Source organism: Erythrolamprus reginae, chromosome 7, assembly GCF_031021105.1.
Source record: "Erythrolamprus reginae isolate rEryReg1 chromosome 7, rEryReg1.hap1, whole genome shotgun sequence".
Lineage (NCBI taxonomy): Eukaryota > Metazoa > Chordata > Lepidosauria > Squamata > Dipsadidae > Erythrolamprus > Erythrolamprus reginae.
In genome coordinates this window covers 30149414-30173597 of record NC_091956.1, presented here as the reverse complement: position 1 = coordinate 30173597, position 24184 = coordinate 30149414, and the positions used below count along the sequence as shown (strand labels likewise).

At 40.1% G+C, this 24184-nt stretch overlaps 1 protein-coding gene across 2 annotated transcripts; it reads right to left on the bottom strand.

The window, feature by feature from the left end:
- Window positions 1-1549: 1549 nt before the first annotated feature.
- On the bottom strand, window positions 1550-23953 carry TMEM192 (transmembrane protein 192). Of its 2 annotated transcripts, XM_070757262.1 has the most exons (6): window positions 23754-23953; window positions 19856-20002; window positions 17527-17791; window positions 9597-9731; window positions 3696-3798; window positions 1550-3286 (listed from the first exon to the last, which is right to left on the bottom strand). In XM_070757262.1, the coding sequence occupies exons 1-6, from the start codon at window positions 23805-23807 to the stop codon at window positions 3163-3165; spliced, it is 828 nt and encodes a 275-aa protein (XP_070613363.1). In that variant the 5' UTR covers window positions 23808-23953; the 3' UTR covers window positions 1550-3162. The 2 variants fall into 2 exon arrangements, with proteins under 2 accessions (XP_070613363.1, XP_070613364.1); XM_070757263.1 differs by lacking the exons at window positions 19856-20002; window positions 23754-23953 and adding an exon at window positions 18177-18366.
- Between the last annotated feature and the right edge of the window lie 231 nt (window positions 23954-24184).

Here is a 24184-nt window from a genome sequence, read left to right as displayed (position 1 = left end):
ATTTCTGATTCAAATAGTTTATTCTTTTATAAAATAGATCGAGATGTGCTTTTTCAATATACGGTATTGGTAGCTTCATAACATAAGCCACTGATCTACCCAAATGCCAGAGTGGTGGTGGCTTCCTGGATCTGTACATGTAATCTGCTCCAAGTTATATGATCAGGACATTTTAGAATGAAGGAATTGTTAACACTATCATCCATTTCCCAACTAGGATACATACAAATAGTACATACATACATACATACGTACGTACGTACGTGTGTGTAACAGATAGATAGATAGATAGATAGATAGATAGATAGATAGATAGATAGATAGATAGATAGATAGATAGATAGATAGATAGATTTGTCAGTTTCTCCCCACTTTGGTTCAGTTACTGGAGTATTATTCTGCTAATGGGTGAACAGATTAGCATATATAAAGGAAGCAAATACAAAGGAAGCATTATTAAGAAAGAGACTTCTTATATGGCTTGAGCATTTTTATTTTATTACAGAGCATTCCTCTCGCTGGGAATTTGATAATTCTGGGAGATTATAGTTCAATCCACGTCTGGGGACTCAGTCTGAAGCAGCCAGTCTTTAAAATTAATTTAAAGGTATTTTGTAATGCACTTAAGACCCTTATCCAAAAAATGGAATTTACTAGATGCCCTGAGCCAGTAAAGATACGAACTCTTTGGTAAAATATGAATTTGAGATGGAGGAGAGGCAATTTGAAGTGCACTTGAAAGAGGGAGGTATTAAAAGTATTGATATGTGACTCTGTTCATAGATACTGCAGAAATTAGCAAATCTTCCAAACTACAAAGGAAATTAAAAGAATGGATACCGTGAAAATAAAATAATTATAACTGAACTGGAAGGTATGACTGGTAAAATGAAGTTGCATACATGTTTGACTAAAAACAACAACAGATGAAAAGCACTGTTGACAACTGGAATGTCACAGGTTGCTTGCTATACTCCACCCCAGTAGCTTTTCAAACTTGGGGCCTTTTTGAGGGGAATGGCTAAAGAATTCTAGATGTTGAAGTGCACAGAATTTAAAGTTGCCAAGTTAAAAAAAACACCCCAATGTTCTAAATGTTCAAACCCAGTAAGAGCTGTAACTGAAAGAGCCATAACAAAAATAAGTGTTTCTATGCAATTTAACTAATTACTGGCTTAAATTAATGCACATGTTTACATTGATATCTAATATTCTAGACTAGAATTGTTTTTAAACTCCTGTTAACATTAATAGAAGCATAGAATATCAGAATTTTGTAATGGCTGGATAATAGAGGTAGAAATTAGTTTAGAAATATTTAGAAATATTAGAGCTTAAAATTATTGACCCAGACAATACATTGTACACTTATATAAGTTAAATGAAAATGCATAAATAAACTTAAGGAATATCAGAGTTGGAAGGGACTTTAGAGGTAGCACTTTCCTGCTACCAATCACATTTGATAACGTTGAGTTCTTAAGTAGGCAACCAAGATCTGATAAAGAAATATTTTTTTCATAGGCATATTAACACAGGATTTGAATAATTTTAGGTACAGATTGCAATAGATTTATTGCATTTATTCATTTATCACATTTAATACAAAAGGTAGAACAAATTACATACAAACTGTGCTGAAATCTAAGTAACCTTTAAAAGGAAAGCTCATCTTTTATATATAAAAATCTCACCTGTGCTTAAACCACAGCCTAAAAGACATGAATGAATTAGTGTTAGCAGCAGTCAGTTGCAATATTAAATTATTTTGTGCAATATACATACATACATATATTTCAGTAAGCAGTGGACAAACAATTAGTTTGTACAATTTATAGCAGGATGGTTGGTATACTTTTTGTTCTTCCCCAGATAAAAATTGCAGAATGATCCAATTTGTGAAAAAGTATGCTTTTCTGACTACAGAATACCCAAAATATACTCTGACTACAGAATACCCAAAATATACTCTTTATTGGCAGCAAAAAGTCAGAGCGAACAATTAACTGTTAACAGAGAAAAAGGAATTTAAAAACTTTAGTCAAGCAGGATCCCAGCAACTAATTTACACTGAATTCAATAGGATCCACACATTTTATCTACGTATTTTGTGTAACAGCTTTCAGGGGGAGAAATCATTAAATACAGTAGGCCTGAGTATTTTCAACAATTATGACAGTTTTAAAGGGCAGAGGAGGTGGATATTAATCCCATATGCAGGGATTAAAGAAGTAGCTTTTCCAAATAAAGAAGTAGGTCCTAAGAAGAAGATAAAAGTCAGAAACTAATGTTTCTTCACATTATAAACAATACTATACCATAAACCTCTAGGATAGAGATAGATAAACACTTACATGCAGCTTGTTAATATCCCTACACATTTTAAAAATATTTTCCCACACTTTACCATTCTTGTTCATTTGATTGTAAGATGCTGGGCCATTCACATAAGCAAGGCAGAAAGGCAATATTAGCTTTATTTTGATATCCATGATTTTTAAAAGTTCAATTTATATTTCCCATATTATACTCTCATGGTCTTTCCAGTTTATGTACGATATCTTAATTTTCCTCTTTCGGATATTTCTTTGCATTTAGAATTCTATTCTGTTGTAATTATACCTGCAGAAATGGAATCTCAGTGATGCTGCAGTTTTGTTTTGTTTTTTAAAGGTATTAAAGTTTTCTAGATGATTCTTCATTATTACTATACTAACTTTATACATCTCTGAGGAAGCAGAAATACTTACAGCCTAATACTAATATATTATTTTATAAATGTATCCACTAGGTTTAACTGATAACACAGATGTCAGGAAAAATGACATTTAAGTGAAGATGCTGTCTTTGTTGTATTTTTGAAAAAGAACTGAATCCTGAACTACCATAGAAATCTTTGGCACTTTGGAAGAACAATCTGCAACTGACATAGAAAGAGAGCTCTTCCCTATCTAAGATCTGCTTCCTGCCCTGCAAAAAAAATTTAGTGGAGACCACCATTTAAAAATATCTATCCTTTTAAAAAAACAGCTTTTCCAATGATCCAGAAGTGACCCAACTGCTATTCAACACTTGGACTGGAATTTTTCGGTACAACTTGCATTTCAGATAATAAATCCGTACTGGAGATATTTTTCTTCTACGTTGCTGTTTTGAATACCACTAGCTTCTGTTCTGATCGGGCATTAATGCCAGTAGTCTCTTGCTAAGCAGGGCATTGTGCCGCTGAAGGTATTCAATCACATCGCCTTGTTTTTCAACTACTTCTTCCAAACTTGAGATTTCTCTGAAAAGCAAAAATATAAAATAAAATAAAATCATACCATCATCCTAACCACATTGTCTTTTGCTATTTTAACTAATTTCAAAAGGGGTTTTCTTCCCAGAGTCATACTGGCTCAGGAATTCTGGAAGTTGAAGTCCAGGGCGGTAGTTCTCCACCCCTGCTCTAGGACAGGATTGTCAAACTTCCAGTCCACTGGCCGGATGTGCCACATGCTAGCCACGCCAGGCCCGTTTAGCAAAGGGAGGGGAAATCCTGATATGTCATGTGACGCTGTAGTAATTCTGTGAGTTTGACACCCCTGCTCTAGAATAATGAATCATGAGATTAATGCATCAAACTATCAGGGCTTAAAAAACACAGGAGTCAATGCAAAGAATTTATCAAAGTTCAACAAATTTCATACAGGTACCTGAATCCAACTTCTGAGGTAACTTGATTAGGATAAGAATACACCTTCTCTTCTTCTATTATATCAGGTCTTGGCTTTGCTCGGTTAAAGTTGCTTACCTTCACTTTAAAAACAAAGAAAAGATCAAATGTATTCCGCTACTATCAAACTATATTCAATTAAAAACTTCATTTATAGAAAGAAATCTATTCTGTTTCAACTACAAAATTCAAAACATTTAAGTATAAAACAAGAAGCATAAGGGGAAAAATGAGTTGTCTTATTATTCAGACCTAGAGAAAATCAGAGAGTCCAAATGATAAAGTTAAATAAAATGACAAATCCAAAGTTAATTTAAGAGAAATTTTGAACTCTTGCAGCATAAATAAATATTCTGCTTCCAAAGATAAAAATCCCTGCACATATTTAATTAAATGTGCCTCAAAAGGTAATTAGTTTGAAAAAAGAATCACAAGCAGCTAAATATTCACATGGATAGAAACAGTTAATCAGAAAGCTTTATGCCAAGATATTTAGGGCTCTAATCAAATTTATCAATTCTAGAGTATACATGCAAGAAACTAGGAAGGTTTTTTGCTTTCAGCGTTTCTCTAAAAAACTATTTAGAGAATAGTTTACTCCATGGGCTAAGAATAGTTGGCTTAAGTCAAAACATGCCATCTTAGGGACAAACAAAAAGAAACTCTACAATTGTATAGTTATTTTTTCTTTATATAATGCAATCGTGATCCTATTTTTCATGGAATATTGATATGGAAACTAGGAAACTGGGATAATTTTTACTCAGTCAACAAAATAACCTGAAAAAGAGCCAGGTTATGTTTAATATATTCACACACACGAACACAAATTATATCTGGAGAAGAACTAGATATAGTAGACAACTACATATACCTTGGCCAATAGATCTTAATGGAAGGTGATACAATAAAGGAAATTGAACAGCGTGTTAAATGTGGTTGGCAGGCATTCACCAAGCTAAGCATAAATTTCAAGAACAGCCTCCCCCTACACATGCCTAAAGGTAGGTTTTCAATCAGTGTTGCTACCTATTCTAACATATGCCAGCGAAACATGGACAGTAACATCAGAATCAATAGAAAAGATAAAAGTGGCTCAAAGAGCTATTTAAAAATGCATGACCGGCATTACAAGACAAGATAGAAATACCTGCACGTGGGTTCAAGAACAAACAAAAATATATAATATCATCAAGAGAGTAAAATAATTAAAATTGAAATGGGCTGGTCACATAGTAAAAATGGATGGCAGACACAGAATGGATCAAGGCAGTCATAGAATGGATCCCACTAGGTAAGAAATGTCCATGAAAGACACTTAAGACAAGATGGATCGATGAGATCAACAAGTACTGTGGGCCCAACAGGCAAAAGAAAGCTCAAGACCGAATTGGTTGGAAACATATATAGGAGGCCTTCATCTTGAAGTGAATAGACAATGGCTAGAATGATAATGATGACTTTGGGTGAATGGGAAACACATCTTTTGGATGACTCTAGAGCAGGTATGTCAAACATGAGCCAGGGTGGCGCAGCAGGTAGAGTGCTGTACTGCAGGCCACTGAAGCTGACTAGTTCTGTAAGTCAGCGGTTCAAATCTCATCACCGGCTCAAGGTTGACTCAGCCTTCCATCCTTCCGAGGTGGGTAAAATGAGGACCCGGACTGTGGGGGCAATAGGCTGGCTCTGTTAAGAAGCGCTATTGCTAACATGTTGTAAGCTGCCCTGAGTCTAAGGAGAAGGGCGGCATAAAAATTGAATAAATAAATAAATAAATAAACAAACTGGCAGCCCACGGGTTGGATTTGTCACGCATAGGCCACGCCCACCCCGCAAAGTTGGAAAAAAAGTTGAGATACATTACGTGACAGCAATGAGACGCCATGAATTGACACCCAAGAGAACAGGACATGTTTTGGCATCTCATCAATTTTTTTCCCCATCAAATAAAAAGGAAGCAGGAGCTGGATATGATAAAACAGTGGCACCACTATCTTTCCCCTATGTTCAAGAAAATAATATGGGAAATGGGAACTGTAGACAAAATCTTCCAGCCTGCTTTTTGTCAATAACAACTAACCAAACAAAGTTTATTTAGGAAGTGTTTTTAATAGGAAAGTGAACACAAGAACAAGGGGACACAATCTGAAGTTAGTTAGGGGAAAGATCAAAAGCAACATGAGAAAATATTATTTTACTGAAAGAGTAGTAGATCCTTGGAACAAACTTCCAGCAGAGGTGGTTGGTCAATCCACAGTAACTGAATTTAAACATGCCTGGGATAAACATATATCCATCCTAAGATAAAATACAGGAAATAGTATAAGGGCAGACTAGATGGACCATGAGGCCTTTTTCTGCCGTCAGACTTCTATGTTTCTATGTTTCTATGAGACCACCCGCGAAAGTCGAATTTCCGCGAAGTAGAGATGCGGAAGTAAATACACTATTTTTGGCTATGAACAGTATCATAAGCCTTCCCTTAACACTTTAAACCCCTAAATTGCAATTTTCCATTCCCTTAGCAACCATTCAGATTATTTCTCACCATGTTTATTTATTAAAGTTTATTTAAAAAAATATTTATTAAAGGCAAACAAAAGTTTGGCGATGACATATGACATCATTGGGTGGGAAAAACCGTGGTATAGGGAAAAAACCCGCAAAGTATTTTTTAATTAATATTTTTGAAAAACCATGGTATAGACTTTCCGCGAAGTTCGAACCCGCGAAAATCGAGGGAACACTGTATTCATTTGTTCACTCAGAGAAAACCCTTGTCAGTTGGGTTATTTGTGCAATGGGATATTTTGTTAGGAAATATGGAGATATGGCTTATGTACAATTCTTACTCTAAATAATTTTAAAGAGCCCCGAGGTTGGCCTCTTATTTATTTGCATTTTTTTAAAAAGCCTTAAATGTTGTTTTGAAATGGTATGAATTAAAGCAGATTTGCTTGCTGAGTTGATGGGTAATGTATTCCCATACATTGTGAGAAGGATGGGGAGGATCTAGCTAGGAAAAACTGTATAAAATCATTCACATCCAATATTTGGTTCTGCAAATATGTTTTCAGACTGAATGCTTGAATACTCCTAGTCTTTAACCAAAGAGGGGTTAGTGAACATACTGGAGAAGATTGTTTTTATTTATTTATTGGTCCCACATCAACACAATGCTTCATTCTCATCTACTCAATCAACAGCTCTGTGAGAACAGAAAAACTCTTCCTATCTCTACTAGAATTGCTTTACTAGGCCACCTGCTATGTAGGAAGAGGGCTGCATGACTGATCAGAGGAATAACTAAAACAGGTGTGTCTACAAGCTGTAAAAAGCTTTAGGTGCATTTAGCTCTCAAGCTGCCTTAGAATTCAGGTATCAAAGCACAGATCAGATTACCCCAAAGCACACATTTGAAACAATTGTCATTTAACAGGTGCCTAAAAGTGGCCATGTGGAGCAGAATCATAAAAGATGGGTAAGTTAGTGATTTAGTTAAAATACAGTACATTTTATTATGCCATCTAAAAATAATAATATGTTTTCTGAAATAGATGATTGTAAATCAGACGAAGAGACGCATGAGGGCGATTAACAACAATGTTCAGGAATAGAAGTAGAGATGAAACCATGGGCATCTGTGCTGGGGCACAAAAGATGAAATAACCACTGTGAGGAAAACTCTGCTTCATGTATGTATTGTTACATTGCACATACATGTGTAGGGACAGAACTTGCATTTATAATGCTCATTTCATCACTTTGTCAAAACCATTGATTCTTAATTGAACATAGAATAATAGAGTTGAAAGAAACCTTGGAGGTCTTCTAGCCAATGTTCCCTCTAATTTTTAATCCCCTTTTCCATTTTATTCTTTCTATTCCTCCTTCTACGAAGGAAGGACTTTGTTAGAAAAATAAAGGGGTTATTGGATCAAACTTTGGACACTGACTTGACAACTGGTCTGTAGTTATGATGGTGCCAATGTCCCAGGGTTATGTGAACATCTTTTGGGATCTTCTGACAAGTAACTGCAGGGATTCACTTAACAACTGTGGCAAGAAAGGTGGTAAAGTGAGGCAGAACTCACTTAATAACCGTCTTACTCAGGAGATAGAAACGTTGGCCTCCATTGGGGTGAGAACAGAAGTCGAGGATTATCTGTCTGACCAGTGCACTCTTTCAAAAGCAGATCAGGAGTCCATTTTGAAGCTCCACAGAAAACATCTAGGGGGGAAGGCAGGCTGTCCTCAACTTACAACGGTTCATTTACTGACCATTCAAAGTTGCAACGGCCCTGAAAAAAGTGACTTATGCTCCTTTTTCACACTTACGACCTTTGCAGCAGGCCCCACGATCGTGTTGATCAAAACTTGGCCCCCGCTTCATATTTATGACTGTTGCTGTGTCTTGAGGTCACGTGACCCCCTTTTGCAACTGTCTCACAAGCAAAGTCAAAGGGGGAGGGGGGGCAGAGAAGCCAGATTCGCTTAATGACTGGGTTTGTAACTGATCCACGCCCAGGCATGAATATGTGCCGCTCAGACATTATACTTTTCCGCCCACACCGGGAAAAAATTAGAGGGAACATTGCCGGTCATTAAGGAAAAAATTAAGAGGAAACATTGCTTAGAAGCTAGCTAAAATCTGTGTTTATGTTGCATTCTGTATTAAATGAGACATTACCTGTCACATACTTCTTTGTTCTAGGTTCTAAATTTTATTTATTTAATTGTAAACATAGGAGATTCTGTATGGGTCAAAGAAACAGAAAAGCAGCAAGTCCAATACAAAGCCACAAGACCAGAAAGCCGACTCCTTTGAAATAGCAGTTTACAGATTATTCAACATACACCCTAACTCCTTAAAATACAGATTCACTAGCATGGCTTGAAAATAACAGTATGGTATTTTTGTCTTCTTTGCTGCAATAACTTATAGAATTATTTCACTTTACTGTCAAATGCTACATTCTCTGACAATTTCAGCTTTTTTCATCCTAAGAAAGAAACCGGATAATTTTATTATTCTTATAAGGCTGCATCTTGTGCCTGAGTTTTTCTAACAGTCTCTGAATTGTGCAAATATATTTTGCAATATGCATTTTGCTCTTTCCTTCCTCAGTTACCATGTACCCAGTAAGAAATAAAGAGCCCTGAACTATTCATGAAGAGATGTAGCTGCTTATCAGTGCCAGGCAAAAAGCTTCTCAAAGCATCTGCTTTGCCACAAAAGATGGCTCTCACTGCCAAGGAAAGAATTTCTTTATCAACAGCTGCATTTTGTATGCTCTATTTTTGTGCTACACACTGCCCCGAGCCCTTGGGATACACCAGCATAAAAGTTGAAAGATGTAAGTGTCATGCAAACAATTGCAGCTTGCAGTTCCACCATCACAAAAGTTCAGTAACATCCGCATCTTTGTCCTCTTCTAAAGTTAAGCATTTTTTTTTCAAAAAAATTATTAAATTACATACTTTTTCTAATCATCGTATAGAATAACACTGAAATGACTAGTGGTATGATTTCCGATAATATAAATATTAGGGTGACAGCTTGTAAATTTTTTGCAGCCCTCTTAAATCAAATTCATGTTAAAATAATGTTTTAAAAGCAGAACGAGAGGCAAAGAAGCCACCCACCTTTGCCGTCAGGCATGGGGAAATTAAACATCTCCCCCTGGGCACGTTTAATTTATACATGGTATGCTTGTGTGTGTGTCTGTTAGTATATGGGGTTTTTTAAATCTTTAAATATTTTAATTAATTGGATTATTATGATTTGTTTCACTTGTTGTGAGCCGCCCCGAGTCTTCGGAGAGGGGCGGCATACAAATCCAAATAATAAATAAATAAATAAATAATAAGCAATTCTCACCTGTGTAGACAACCAGACATATCAATGAACATATCAATTCCATAGCCAAGATTCCCAGCATGAAGCACAGATACATTTTATTGTGATTAGGAAATGAATGTTGCAGTGACACTACCAGCAATAAAGCCACATTTCCTATTAAAAACAAAAAGGACACATTAGAAATAGAAATCTAGGTCAGTTTCTCCCACAAAGCACATTAGTTGAAAATCAAGGTCCTGGGCAGTGTTCCCTCTAATTTTTTTTTTTTGGGGGGGGGGGGGGCGGAAAAGTATAGTGTCTGAGCGGCAGTCCCTTTGGGACTGGGCGGCACAGAAATAATAAACAAACAAACAAATAAATAAATAAAAAACCCACCCTGTTTTGCCTCAGAGAATTTCAAAATAAAATATTGTACTGTGTGTCTATAACAGTGAGCTTATAATAGGGCAACTCTATCAATATCAAAATGCCACTTAAATAGTTGAGCTAGTTTCAAACTAGATTTTGATTTTCTTTCTCTTCCTTACTCCCATTCTTTTTCTCCCTCTTTTCCTTCCTCTCTTTTTTCTATCTGTTTCTCTCTCTTCCTCTCTTCCTCTCTCTCTCCTTCCCTCTCACTCTTTCCCTCTCGACTTCTGGGCAGGTTTGGAAAACTCTGAGTTGATGATGATTTTTAAGTGAGCGATTGCTCACTGCTCAGTTTAGAGGGAACTATGGTCCTGGGATGACCACTAAAACAGTGAAGGGTAGTCAAGAATTTTCCAAATATAGCTCAAAATTAACCCTTCTACTTAGATAATAACGGTACAATAACTTTTAGACCAAACTGCATGCAACAGATAACCTTGATCTATACGCTATTAAAATAAATCCATACACAGCTCACTCTAATGACCCAAAATAGAAACAAACAGAAAATTATCTGCAGGGCTAGGGCTTGAATTCAATTCTCCCCTTCATTATGCCTTCCAGAACAATTCAGTCATCATTGAATAAACTGTAAAAGGGTCCTAGATGAATCTTTACAGTAGTGCGCTAGACTTACTGGAATGATGTATCTTATCCTTGAAGAGTGTTTGGAGATTACAACTGGTCCAGAATGCAGCTACACGAATTGCCGTGAGTACATTCAGGTACGCCCACAATACAGCAATCCTCCCTGAACTGAAATGGCTCCCTATTGGTTTCCAGACACAATTCAAGGTGTTGATTATAACCTTTAAAACCCTATATGGCTCAGGACCAGGTTATCTTCCAGACCGCCTTCTGCCACACAACTCCCAGTCACCGGTGAGATCCCATAGAGTTAATCTCCTCCAGGTCCTGTCAGCTAAACATTGCCAACTGGTGGGCCCGTGGAGGAGAGCCTTCTCTGTGGCTGCCCCAGCTCTCTGGAACCAGTCACTTCCGGAGATCCAGACTGCCCCCACCCTATCAGCCTTCTGAAAAGCAGTAAAGATCTGGCTTTTTTGGCAGGCTTGGAGCTGCTGATCTCGCAGCTGCAATTGGCGAACTTCAACTATGAAATGATATGAAGGGGATTTAAATTGTTTTTAACTCTTAATGTTGTGATGTCTATAATGTTCAGGGTGGTACATTGCTCATTTTAAGATGTTATTAATGGGGTTTTTTTTTTGCCTATTAGCTGCCCAAAGTCCTTTGGGAGTTGGACAGCATATAAATAACAGCAAACCAACAAACAAACAGGTAAGTAAGCAAGTAAATATTTTATTTATTTATTTTGAATGGATTTACACCAGTCCCACCACCAGCTTTCAATGGGCTTTAGGAGTAATGTTATGAACACATATAAGGCTATCCTTGGTCAAATTAATATGCAGATTGATTGAGTACTGTGAAATCAATGTCAGCCTTCTGCAACCATAGCTGAATTATTTCTAGAATGATTTATTTTTATCTTGGCCTTTTAGGTCTTTTAGGGATATGATGACGTGAACAATTACTACAATCATTTGCTCTCAGTATCCAAATGTAAGAGCACATTACCATCGTATTCATTTTTGTAATGTGAAATGTTTTGTTATTGTTATCCCACTTTAGGACCTTCTTGTATCAGTTCTGTTCTTGTACAGGTTCAGCTTGTTATACAGGTGTCTGCTTGTTTTAGCTGGGCTGCTGGACTGACCATTATATTTAGGACTCCCGCTTGAGCAGGGGGGATGGGTTGGACTAGATGACCTACAAGGTCCCTTCCAACTCTAATAATAATCTAAATCTAATCTAACCTTAATAATCTAACTCTTTTGGGGTGATTGCACTGAGAAAAAAATCCCACTCTGGCTGTACCTTATCATCCTTCCCAAAAACTCCCATCCCATAAGGATGAGACAGTATATGAGGACTTATAAGTGAAATGATTATATAAAAGGACAATATATTTCTTCCATAGGAGCACAGCACAAGCATTATATGTTCAAGAGAATGTATCATCTGTTTAAATAGTTATTGGCCATCTTGTCAATTTTTCTATCACTAGAGCTCTATCTAGTGGCCCCATTCCAGTGGTGCACATGTAACATGATATGCATCAATTTACAGATTGTTGGTTGAAACTGCAGTTTGGTCGTTACAAAATGTGTGTGTGTGTGTGTGTGTGCACGCGCGCGCACACACACACATATTGAAATCCCAGATGCTTAATTTAGAAATAAACAATTTTTCATTAGAGAAAAAGTAAACTTTTATTTAACTTACATTTTAAATATCTGGAAAATGGTTCTTTATACTACTCAGTTAAGAAAGTTTAGAGCTGCTCAGTGGCAATTGATAGCCCTTCAAGATAGTTCAGAGAAGAAGCACAACCAGGAGCATCATATTTTTTTTATTGCAAGATTCCATTGAACAGAATTTTGCAAGACTGAAAATATTCCTTCCCTTCTGACTTATTGATTCCTTCTGAAATGCTTCCCATCCTTTCCCCCATATGCAAACTAAGTTGCCACTTATCCAATGTTGCCCAGACTGCTAGTCATCCTCCCACAAGGTCATCCTCAACATTATCATAAAACATGTGAAAACTGTCAGCCATAACATTCTTGTCTTGTTTCATAACTAATCAAGAAATAGAAATGTAACACATGTAATTATAGGTTGAGTTAGAAACATAAATTTTAAAATGAAAATAAGTGGTACTATCATGGAAGTGATGTGCCGGTGCCTGGAGGCTGTCGGGGCCTGGATGGGTGTCAACAGACTCAAACTCAACCCGGATAAGACGGAGTGGCTGTGGGTTCTGCCTCCCAAGGACAATCCCATCTGTCCGTCCATCACCCTGGGGGGGGAATTATTGACCCCCTCAGAGAGGGTCCGCAACTTGGGCGTCCTCCTCGATCCACAGCTCACATTAGAAAACCATCTCTCAGCTGTGGCGAGGGGGGCGTTTGCCCAGGTTCGCCTGGTGCACCAGTTGCGGCCCTATCTGGACCGGGACTCATTGCTCACAGTCACTCATGCCCTCATCACCTCGAGGTTCGACTACTGTAATGCTCTCTACATGGGGCTACCTTTGAAAAGTGTTCGGAAACTTCAGATCGTGCAGAATGCAGCTGCGAGAGCAGTCATGGGCTTACCTAGGTACGCCCATGTTTCACCAACACTCCGCAGTCTGCATTGGCTGCCGATCAATTTCCGGTCACAATTCAAAGTGTTGGTTATGACCTTTAAAGCCCTTCATGGCATCGGACCAGAATATCTCCGAGACCGCCTCCTGCCGCACGAATCCCAGCGACCGATTAGGTCCCACAGAGTGGGCCTTCTCCGAGTCCCGTCAACCAAACAATGCCGGTTGGCGGGTCCCAGGGGAAGAGCCTTCTCTGTGGCGGCACCGGCTCTCTGGAACCAGCTCCCCCCAGAGATTAGAACTGCCCCTACTCTTCCTGCCTTCCGAAAACTCCTCAAAACCCACCTTTGTCGTCAGGCATGGGGAAACTAAACATCTCCCCTGGGCACGTCAATTTATGCATGGTATGCTTGTGTGTGTGTCTGTTATCATATGGGGTTTCTTTTCTTAAATCGTTAAATTTTAATTAATTGGATTGTTGTGACTGTTTTTACATGTTGTGAGCCGCCCCGAGTCTTCGGAGAGGGGCGGCATACAAGTCCAACAAATAAATAAATAAATAAAAGGAAATAATCTCCCCAGTTTAGTAAGATTGTATCTTTCAATTTAATATTTGTTTTATATTTGTTTTATATTCAGAGTGCATGCCATTTTCCATCTACATTATTATTATTATTATTATTATTATTATTGTACACTGTTTATGATTGCTCCCATAGGAAACAATGTAAAGTCAATTAATCCGTGCAACCAAAAAAAAAACCCGCAAAAAAACGGCTTTCGGCGACTGCTGTTTTAAAAGGTGACAGCCGGCCTGGGGGGCTTCCCAACACCCCCCTGAACCCGGGGGGGTGCTGGGAAGCCCCCCAGGCCGGCTGTCACCTTTTAAAAGAGCCGCGCCGCTTCCCAGCTGTCTCCTGAAGCCGAACACGGAAGTTCGGCTTTGGTGTTTGGCGTTCGGAGACAGCTGGGAACCCAGCGGTCTCCCGAACGCCGAAACCGGAAGGGGCAAGGTGGGGGGGGGAGAACGGGAGGCTCAGCATTCCGTCAGTCGCAGCGCTGGCTGTCAACTTTTCTTTTTAGCACTGGGGAGGCAAGTCAGCTCCTGCCCAGTGCTAAAAAGAAAAGTTGACAGCCAGCGCTGCGGCTGACGGAATGCTGAGCTTCCCGTTCTCTCTCCGCCCCCTCGCCCCTTCGCCCCCCTGTGTTCCTAGGAGAAGTGCTGGTGAGGAGCAGAAGGTCTGTCTTGCCTCAATCCCCAGCACTTCTCCTAGGAACACAGGGAGGCGAAGGGGCGAGGGGGGGGGGAGAGAGAACGGGAGGCTCAGGAAGGGAGCTCGGGAAGGAGCCCACGGTCAGTCGGGTGCGGGCGGGAGGAAGGCGATTGTTCCGCTGCTGCCAGCATGGCCTGATTGGCAGCGGAAGATGTAACCGAGCCCACGGGGCCGGGCTCCGTGGCGGAGACCGCCGGCCGCTCAATCGGGCCGGCAGGGAACAGAATGGAACCGGAAGGGGCAAGGTGGGGGGGGGGGGAGAACGGGAGGCTCAGCATTCCGTCAGTCGCAGCGCTGGCTGTCAACATTTCTTTTTAGCACTGGGGAAGCAAGTCAGCTCCTGCCCAGTGCTAAAAAGAAAAGTTGACAGCCAGCGCTGCGGCTGACGGAATGCTGAGCTTCCCGTTCTCTCTCCGCCCTCTCGCCCCTTCGCCCCCCTGTGTTCCTAGGAGAAGTGCTGCGGGCGGGAGGAAAGCGAATGCCACGGGGCTGGGCTCGGCTCCCCCCCTTACCAGCCCAGCAGGCAGCCGCCGCAGAAGGCTCCATTCTGTTCCCTGCCAGCCCGATTGAGGGGCCTGCGGGAGGAAAGCAAATGTCTCTCTTCGTTGCGCTGCCACCAGCATGGCCTGGTTGGCAGCGGAAGATGTAACTGAGCCCACGGGGCCAGGCTCCGTGGCGGAGACCGCTGGCCGCTCAATCGGGCCGGCAGGGAACAGAATGGAGCCTTCCGCGGCGGGGCTGGTAAGGGGGGGAGCCGAGCCCAGTCCCGTGGCATTCGCTTTCCTCCCGCCCGCAGCCGACTGATCGTGGGCTCCTTTGCAACCTCGGAGAGCTTCCTGGGCATGAAAGCTCGCGAATCCAACCCGGACGAAAACCAGGAAGCTCTCCGAGGTCGGGAAGGAGCCCACGATCAGTCGGCTGTGGGTGGGAGGAAGGCGAATCCCCCGTGGGCTCCGTTACATCTTCCGCTGCTGACTTGCCTCCCCAGTGCTAAAAAGAAAAGTTGACAGCCAGCGCTGCGACTGACGGAATGCTGAGCCTCCCGTTCTCCCCCCCCCCCACCTTGCCCCTTCCGGTTTCATTCTGTTCCCTGCCGGCCTGATTGAGCGGCCGGTGGTCTCCGCCACGGAGCCCGGCCCCGTGGGCTCGTTTACATCTTCCGCTGCCAACCAGGCCATGCTGGCGGCAGCGCAACGAAGAGAGACATTTGCTTTCCTCCCACCGGCCCCTCAATCGGGCCGGCAGGGAACAGAATGGAGCCTTCTGCGGCGGCTGCCTTCTGGGCTGGTAAGGGGGAAAGCCGAGCCCAGCCCCGTGGCATTCGCTTTCCTCCCGCCTGCAGCCGACTGATCGTGGGCTCCTTCCCGACCTCGGAGAGCTTCCTGGTTTTCGTCCGTGTTGGATTCGCGAGCTTTCATGCCCAGGAAGCTCTCCGAGGTTGCGAAGGAGCCCACGATCAGTCGGCTGTGGGCGGGAGGAAAGCGAATGTCACGGGGCTGGGCTCGGCTCCCCCCTCGGCTCTCCCCCTTACCAGCCCCGCCGCGGAAGGCTCCATTCTGTTCCCTGCCGGCCCGATTGAGCGGCCGGCGGTCTCCGCCACGGAGCCCGGCTCCGTGGGCTCGGTTACATCTTCCGCTGCCAACCAGGCCATGCTGGCGGCAGCGCAACGAAGAGAGACATTTGCTTTCCTCCCGCCAGCCCCTCAAGTTGGATGCACCCTCGCTGGCCCACTCGGCCGCGCCTCCTCGCCCGCCGCCCACCCAGGATGCAGACCTGCTGCCTCGCCCCACGCCCGCCGATCCTGCGCCTCCTGCTTCCCCCCTCCAGCCAAAAATACAAAGGCGGTCAGCCGCCGCCCGCAGAGCAATGGGAAGCTGAAGCCGCCGGCGGTTTCAGACTCCCTTTGCTCCAGGCTGCTCTGCCCTGCCTGTCAGACCGTCTTTGTGTTTTTCGCTGGGGGGGGAGAGCAGGAGGACCTTCCTGACTCCCTCCCCCAGCGCCGGACCTCCTGCCCTCTCTCCCAGACAAAACCCCAAAGTGGCCTCCCGAACCCGGAAAGAAGCCCCGCCGCCGGCTGTCACCTTTTAAAACAGCCGGGCGGCTTTCAAGCAGCCTCCGAACGCTGAACCCGGAAGTTCGGGTTTGGCGTTCGTAACACGAAAAAAGTTCGTACCAAGAGGCAAATTTTTTCTGAACCCCGGGTTCGTATCACGAGTTGTTCGTAAGACGAGGGGTTCGTATCTTGAGGTACCACTGTATATATATATATACACACACACACACACACATACGTACATACTACATGTACTACTTATTTCTACAAGCCAATGAAACTAAGATATGGCAATTGATAAGAGTGGACTTATTGTCTTACTGTAGTATGCAGGATCTAAACCAACAGACCCAAGATAAAAGTTTTCAAGTAAACTTTTAATCTAGATAATATAAACTATTTGGCACAAGACTAGAGTATATTAAAAGTCCATAAACTTTCATCCTTGAAACCAAGGCCAAAAGCCCATTTTTCAGGGCTCCTCAGACAAACTTCAGATGTTTCAAACAATATCTGACATTTATTAGTCCTAATAAATACAGTCCTAAAGAAAAAGTGTCTTGGATACATTCTTGATCTCTAAAGAATTAGGACCCCACTGGTGTTACTGCAAATTTTTAATGCATGCAAAGAGGTTCAAATACAGACATGATACTCATATACGTGGAATTGTTTACCACATAGTTGGCCTGTACAATTAAGACAGCACATTATCACTTTTCACATTAGAATATACTGTAACCATGCAGTGTAAATTATATTAAATGCATGAAAAATAAAATCATATTTTTAAAAATCTGAGCAGGATTTTATACTTTTTATTAATCACAGCTTTAATAGTGACTTGTTTCGGCTTACTAGAATAAAAGTTTCAACTTATCAGAATGAGATATATCACTACAAAATCAAAAGTCAAAAAAATGTCTACCCCAGATGTGTAACATTATTACTGCATACTGAAATACCTGAATTTATAAAAAACATTAATTGAATTGAATTAAGCATTATTTAATTAAAATAATCAAGTATGTTATGGCTCACCTGTTGACTGAATTAGTAGGGGAATTCTTTTAAGATGTCTTGTGGTTCGGTAGATGCAAAGGTAACCTTTGCTTCTAGCTTTGCTGTGATGAAAGTGAATGTATCGTTCCAGGAACAGATGAAGCATCCAGAGAATTACCTTGGCAATTGTTATAGTAGTCTGCACTTTAAAAGGACGAGTGTAGTTTTCAGGGCACGTGTCTTCACTTGAATCAGCATAAGAACAAATCACTCCTATCACAAATGCCAATACAACGAAAGTAACCTAAAAAAGATAGATATTAAATAATTATATGCACTAATGAAATATTACTGTATCAGCCAGGTTTCATACAAACTATTCATATTGAGGGTCTTTATTTTGTTTTTGTTGTGGGCTGAATTATCATAGAGTTTCAACTGGGAATAACTGTATTTCCCATTTCGGGAATAATACCACTATAACCCAATTCTAAGCATCCCAGCATATTTTAATGCAAATATGCACCCAAGATATGGCTGTGTATAGACCTGGAGCACTTTATAACCAGTTGAAGTGTCATAAGAAAAGTCCATAAGATTCAGCTTTGGTTTGCTCCAAAGAAGCCCCTGAGGTTGTTCAATGCCATCTTTAAATAACACAAAGGCATTTTGGGAACTCCCCAACTTACGATTACGTGTGTTATTTCTTTAAAACTTTCCAAGACACCAGAGTTATTATTTCTCAGTTCAAGAAATCTGGGTGTGCACATGGGGGCAGTTTCCATCAGCCTGTTTCTGGCAAATGGTATGGCCAGGTTCCTATATAAAGATTTTAACATGAAGCAGTAAATTAATAATAAATTTTGAGAGTCAGAAACTGTTCATTACAGTCAACATTCCAGTATTCAAGGAATATACCACAACACTAATGCCAGATGATGTGTACATATATGTGTTAAAATTATTCAAAATAAACTAGCAATAAAACCTCAAGATTCTAGTATAGTTATCAAAAGGTTTTGAGAGGATTGAAATGGATGGTACCTAACATCCAACTGATAGATTTAACTTGCAAATATATGTCCATTTTAACACAAAGAAGTCTATTTAGGTGACTTGTAACTTATGGTTTCAATTCAAAAATCGTTTTCCCGAAATATTAGAAATATTGAAACTTTCATTTCAGTGAAATAGGAACTAATTCAGAAAAGAGGAAATAGAGTTTCGGCTTTGTTATTTTTTCTACTGAATCTGTCTCAAACATAATGAAGGTAGTTGCTATGTTAATTTACTTGTAAAGCAGATAGTTATTTAATCAGGTTTTAATATGTATCACTGCTTCTGACATCAAGCTTTTACAGTTATATTTTCTCTCCCCCCCTGCTACACATACACTGAGGCATACCATTATTATTATTATTATTATTATTATTATTATTATTATTATTATTATTATTATTATATCCTCAATACTGCTTGGCATAAGCAAAAACTGTTTTGATTGCTCTATTTCATTTTGTTAATAGTCAGTAAGGAGACCTGGCAATTTAGATTCCAATGCTGGAAGAATAAGAAAAGCTAGATTTATTAGTTATGGCACCAGACCTAGGTATCTTCTGCACACTCCATTTTGTGTTTAATTTTCTCAGTTGAAATATGACACTCACATTGAAAGTTGACAAAACTGTAACAGTAAATACATTGGTATCTCAGTACTCAACATTAATTGGTTCTGAGAGGCATACCCAATACTAAGAATATGAGTGTCAAACAAACAAGTTGATGTCCCACTAGTTTTGGCTGGACAGAACTTTGGATTTTTTCCTATGCCAGCATGGCAGACTTTCTATCCACTCTCTGCAGCAGTCCCCCTCTTCCTTTTGCTGTGTGCTGAATACCAAGGAAACAATGAGTACCAGAACAACATTTTCGCATCACAAAGCATGGAGTACCAAATTCAACAAGTTCTGAAGCAGTTGAATACTGCTTCAGAACCTGTACCATTGTAATAATGATGGGGCAAGACTGACTTAAAGAATACTAGATGCCTCTGCCACTTTTAAAGGACAAAGAAGGAAACAGTGAAATGAATGTCTTTCTGCTGAGGAAGGAGCAATTTAAGCAGCAGAGAATTTGTTGGTCAGCTACTGTGTTTCCCCAAAAATAAGACCCTGAGTTATATTTTTTTGAACCCTCAAATAAGGACTTGGCCTTATTGCCATGCACTCAAAAGTCTGATTGGGCTTATTATCAGGGGATGTCTTATTTGGTGGGAAACGGTAAGTGAAAGACAGACTTTACACTGGTCTTCAGGCAAGCTAAGCTGATCTTTTGTATGATTCCACATTTCTTTTTTTCTTCAACTTACATGCAAAAGCAACAAAACATTGGCAACAAAGACTGTAGGTATCACATGGAATTCTGGATGAAGCCTGGAATGTAACATTTGGCGTGGAAGAAGTGGCGCATCAAGTAGAGGGTCATCATCCATACTCTGTGTTACCTCCAAGGACCCCTGAAACAGATGACAATTTTTTAAAAAAACAGAAGGTCAAAATAACTATGCAGAAATCAATTAAGCTATTTTGCAAGCTGTCTCACATTAGAGAGAGACATACATTTCAAAAAGCAAAATACTGTATTCCCAACAAAATCCTACCCTGTTTTCCCCAAAATAAGACATTCCCTCATAATAAGCCCAATTGGGCTTTTGAGTGCAGGCCAAACATTTATTTCATGGTTCAAAAAAATATAAGACAGAGTCCTATTTTCGGAGAAACATGGTATGTGTTTACTCAGTTATCCCCTATTATGATTAATAAAATTTAACATCTACAGAGAATTATAGTTATCATGTTATTTTAGAACTACTCAGATTATAGCAATGAAGGTCCTGAGCATAGAAAAAGATATCCTCCCCCCAAGAAAATGTTGCTATAAAAAATAGTATAAATCCAATTAAAATATTTACTTCAGCATCCAATTAATGATCCTAAGCATCCATAAATTATTTCATGTGGGTACGTTAAATCCCTGTTCAATGTTTATAATAACCTCCACAAAACCAAACTTCAATACAACCCTGAAACTGTCATACATGCTTGACTGGAAAATCTTCTGGCTCACAAATCTGACCAGGAAATCCTGATTCCACTCCACATTTTATTATGAAAGGTGGTTTTGGACCCATCACTATTTCTCATGAAGCATTTGTATGAATGTTATTGTGATGAAAAGAGAGATATTTATTTTTAGTAACAGAAGCTACCTAAAAGTAATAAAGAATAACCTATTTAAATTCCAATTTCATATTATTTCATATTTCATAAACATAAATACACTAACTTAATTTACTGTTTTGACAACAAATTCTGTATCTGTGGCTATCAATTCAAGCAAAATTCCTCATTTCACAAATAAAGTTTTAATACATTATACTATAGAATAAATAAGCACAGTATCTCATCTGAAAACATAAACATCACCAGTCACTTTTAGAAGCATAAGCACCCTAACTCTTTACACTGTATATAATTCTTCTCAGCGAATTGTTTGATTGAGCAATTTGATTTTTTAAATCTTATGTGACCTTAAAGAATAATACTTTAACACACTAGGAACTTTTTACTAAGAAGCATGTTTACCATTTTCAGATCCTTCAAGCATAACACTAAATACATTTCCCCCCCACTTTGACACTCATCCTTTCAAGATACTTTTATTTTGAATTTTGCACATCTCTCTTTGAAACACAGAATTATGTGGCTGAAAATTCGTATTTAAAATTATAATCCCTGAACAAATTTGTCAACATATACCTGACATTTTTCTCTAATTTCAGTGAAGAAAAGGGGATTTTTTTTCTAATTAACTTATTTAAAACTTAAGCTTTAGGAATTAAAAAAAAATACAAATCCATGTCAACAAACAGCTGACAACAAAATACATAATATTTATATAAGAAGACCAAAACAATACATTTCATATTAAATTAAATACAGACTTGAAAATGCTACTTTTGTGTATATTTGTCAACATAAAATCTTTTTAGATATGTTTACTGTTAACAATTGCAAGCATTTTTTTCACTCTGAATATATTTATTCTACAGGGGCAAAAAGAGTTTTAAAATGTCCTGTTCAATGTAACATGTTCAAAAATAGTCAAAGCAAAGTGTCAAGTAGATAGCTCAGTATAACTGAAGCTTTTCTGGGAATAAATCCCCATAAATTTACTTGATTTATTAATTTTTATGCAGCCACTTCAATCAAATTCATTTCCTTTAGGGCAGAATAAATATATTTAAACTAGAAAAGATTTTAGATACCCTTGGTCAGGATGATATTTTCTAAATTTATTAATACAAAATCATGGCCTCAGGATTTCAGAACAAAATGAAGTATTCACTAACATTTAACCATTTCTCCTATTTGTGCTATAGTAATATGTTTTGTTTCTAATCAATAAAACAACATTTTGAATTGGAATGTAGGTATCATGGAAGTTATGTTTTCAAATAAAGCAAGTCAATCCCTATGGAAGAGAAACAGCATGGTCTTCAGAGTCAGGGCAGTTAATACAGTATTTGGGAAAACTGTTTGGTTTTCATGGGCATCCTTTGTATTTCAGAGAGTTTATAAAAGGATATACCAACTCTGTAGTTCAGTATTAACAGGAAGCAGGAGGTTCAGTGGTTTAGTGATTTAAAGAAAATTGGGAAGGAATATAGTGGTTTAAGATGTAGCACTTTTGTGGCTGGGTCACCTGCTTCCGTTCATGCTCAATGTAAACAAATAAATAGGTACCACTTTAGTAGGAAAAATAACAGCACTAAATGCGGAAATACAAATCCAACCAATGCTTCACCTTGTCCGAATGCAATGCCTGACCCTAAACTAGTTTGCTCCCTGTGGTGCACTACGGATAACACTCAGCATGAACCAAACAGATTATTAACAGTCTTAGGCAGTGAAACAACCACTCTGTATTAAAAGTGCATTAGTCGCCATACACTAAATAAAATAATGGAAAGTAGTAAGAAGTCAGGTTTAAGAGTTTTAACAATGTAATGAACATTGTCTATTGTCTACATAATGTCTATTGAACTGTATATCCTATTAGATAAAATTTATATGTAGGCGGTCTTGGAACGTATCCCCCGTGAAAGCCAAGGGACCACTGTATACTTGTACTGTTTTAGATGTAACAAAATGTAACAATCAGCGTGTAGCAAAAAGTAAACAAAATGGGGGGAAAAAACCTCAAACTCGTAGTAAGAACGCGTCAAATGAGGGAAAGTCAATTAATCACAAGTTTCAAATCTGCATGGAAAATAATCTACGGGGTCTCAAATTTCATTTCCGGTCATATAAACCAAAGCATAAAAGCAAGGTTAACTTCAGCATTTGGGTAGAAATGATTTGAAGCCAAAATAGGGAAAGGAGGAAACAGAGGAGGAAAACCGGAAAACCTAGGATAGAGGTAGGCAAAGTTGGCTGTTCTATGACATGTGGACTTCAACTCCCAGAATTCCTGAACTAATATAATTGGCTCAAGAATTCTGGGAATTGAAGTCCGCAAGTCATAGAAGAGCCAACTTTGCCTATCCTTGATCTAGGATGTTAAGCATAGCTGTAACTAACAATGAGGACAATTAATCATTGGAATAGATTGACTTCAGAAGTTGTAAGTGCTTCCTCACTGGGTTTTTTTTTAAAAAAAGAAACAGAACAGTTTATTGTCTGAAATGGTAGAGGGTCTCCCGCCTGAGCTGGGAGGTTGGACTAGAAGACCTCCAAGGTTCCTTCCAGCCCACTGCCCCATAGATGCTTCCGTTCACACGTCCAATGGACTGGGTTTGCCTCAGTAAACCGTGTGGAAATTACAGTAAGTTTCCTAATAAAATTATCCCCAATCTCGCCAAGCAAAATACTGTACATCCTCCGTCTGAAATGAAAGCAAACCAACGCCATCACATGATCGTGACGAGACGCCTTCATGCTGGAGCTCTCCCAACACGAGACCAGCCCTCTCGGTATATCTCTTAACCAGTATAGGATCATCATATTGGTTGGCAACGACAGCCGGAGGGAGAATGTCAGGGCGAACCTAAGCCAAGCGCTATAAACGTTGGGGGGGCGGACCCCCAACGGTGTGCAAACCCTGCACCGTCGCCTCCTTTCCGGCACTAGAGTCGCAGTCCAGAGGAGCGCACGCAAATAACTACAAACACTATTCACCCCAAGGATCCCAGCACCGGCACTCACGTTATCCAGAGAGAACAGCTGCTGCCGCCCTCCCGTAGCCGAAGCTCCCGCCATGGTGGGCTGCTTTGGCACCCGCTTCCGGTGCCCCGCCCCCTTGGTTGCAAATAAAGGAAACACCCCGCCTCCTCATGTCGGGCGCGACGTAGCGCAAGTTCGACTCCCCCCCCCCCCCCCACTCCAAGGCTCCGCCCACTTCCCACAGGCGCTGTTATTGAAGACGCGTGGCTCTCAAAATAACCGCCTCTCTCGAGGGACCTGTCCTTCTCGGCTCCGCCCCCCAAAGCGGTAATACGCTAATGCTGCCTCAGGACCGTTCAACTTTGCCGAAGGAGCAATTTCTTTTTTACTTGGTGATTGCGCGTTTCAAGTGGGTGGGCTCCTTCCGATTTTCAATTAGGGGAACCCCTAAAGCGACGGAGAGCAGAAGGATA

What these genes read in the sequence shown, in the direction of transcription:
- TMEM192 (XM_070757262.1), bottom strand. Translation starts at nt 23,807, where the DNA reads ATGGCGGGAGCTTCGGCTACGGGAGGGCGGCAGCAGCTGTTCTCTCTG. An exon ending in AGCTGTTCTCTCTGGATAAC is followed by an intron (nt 20,003 to 23,753) that starts GTGAGTGCCGGT and finishes CATCTGTTTCAG; the next exon opens with GGGTCCTTGGAGGTAACACA. An exon ending in CCTACTAATTCAGTCAACAG is followed by an intron (nt 9,732 to 17,526) that starts GTGAGCCATAAC and finishes TGTTTTTAATAG; the next exon opens with GAAATGTGGCTTTATTGCTG.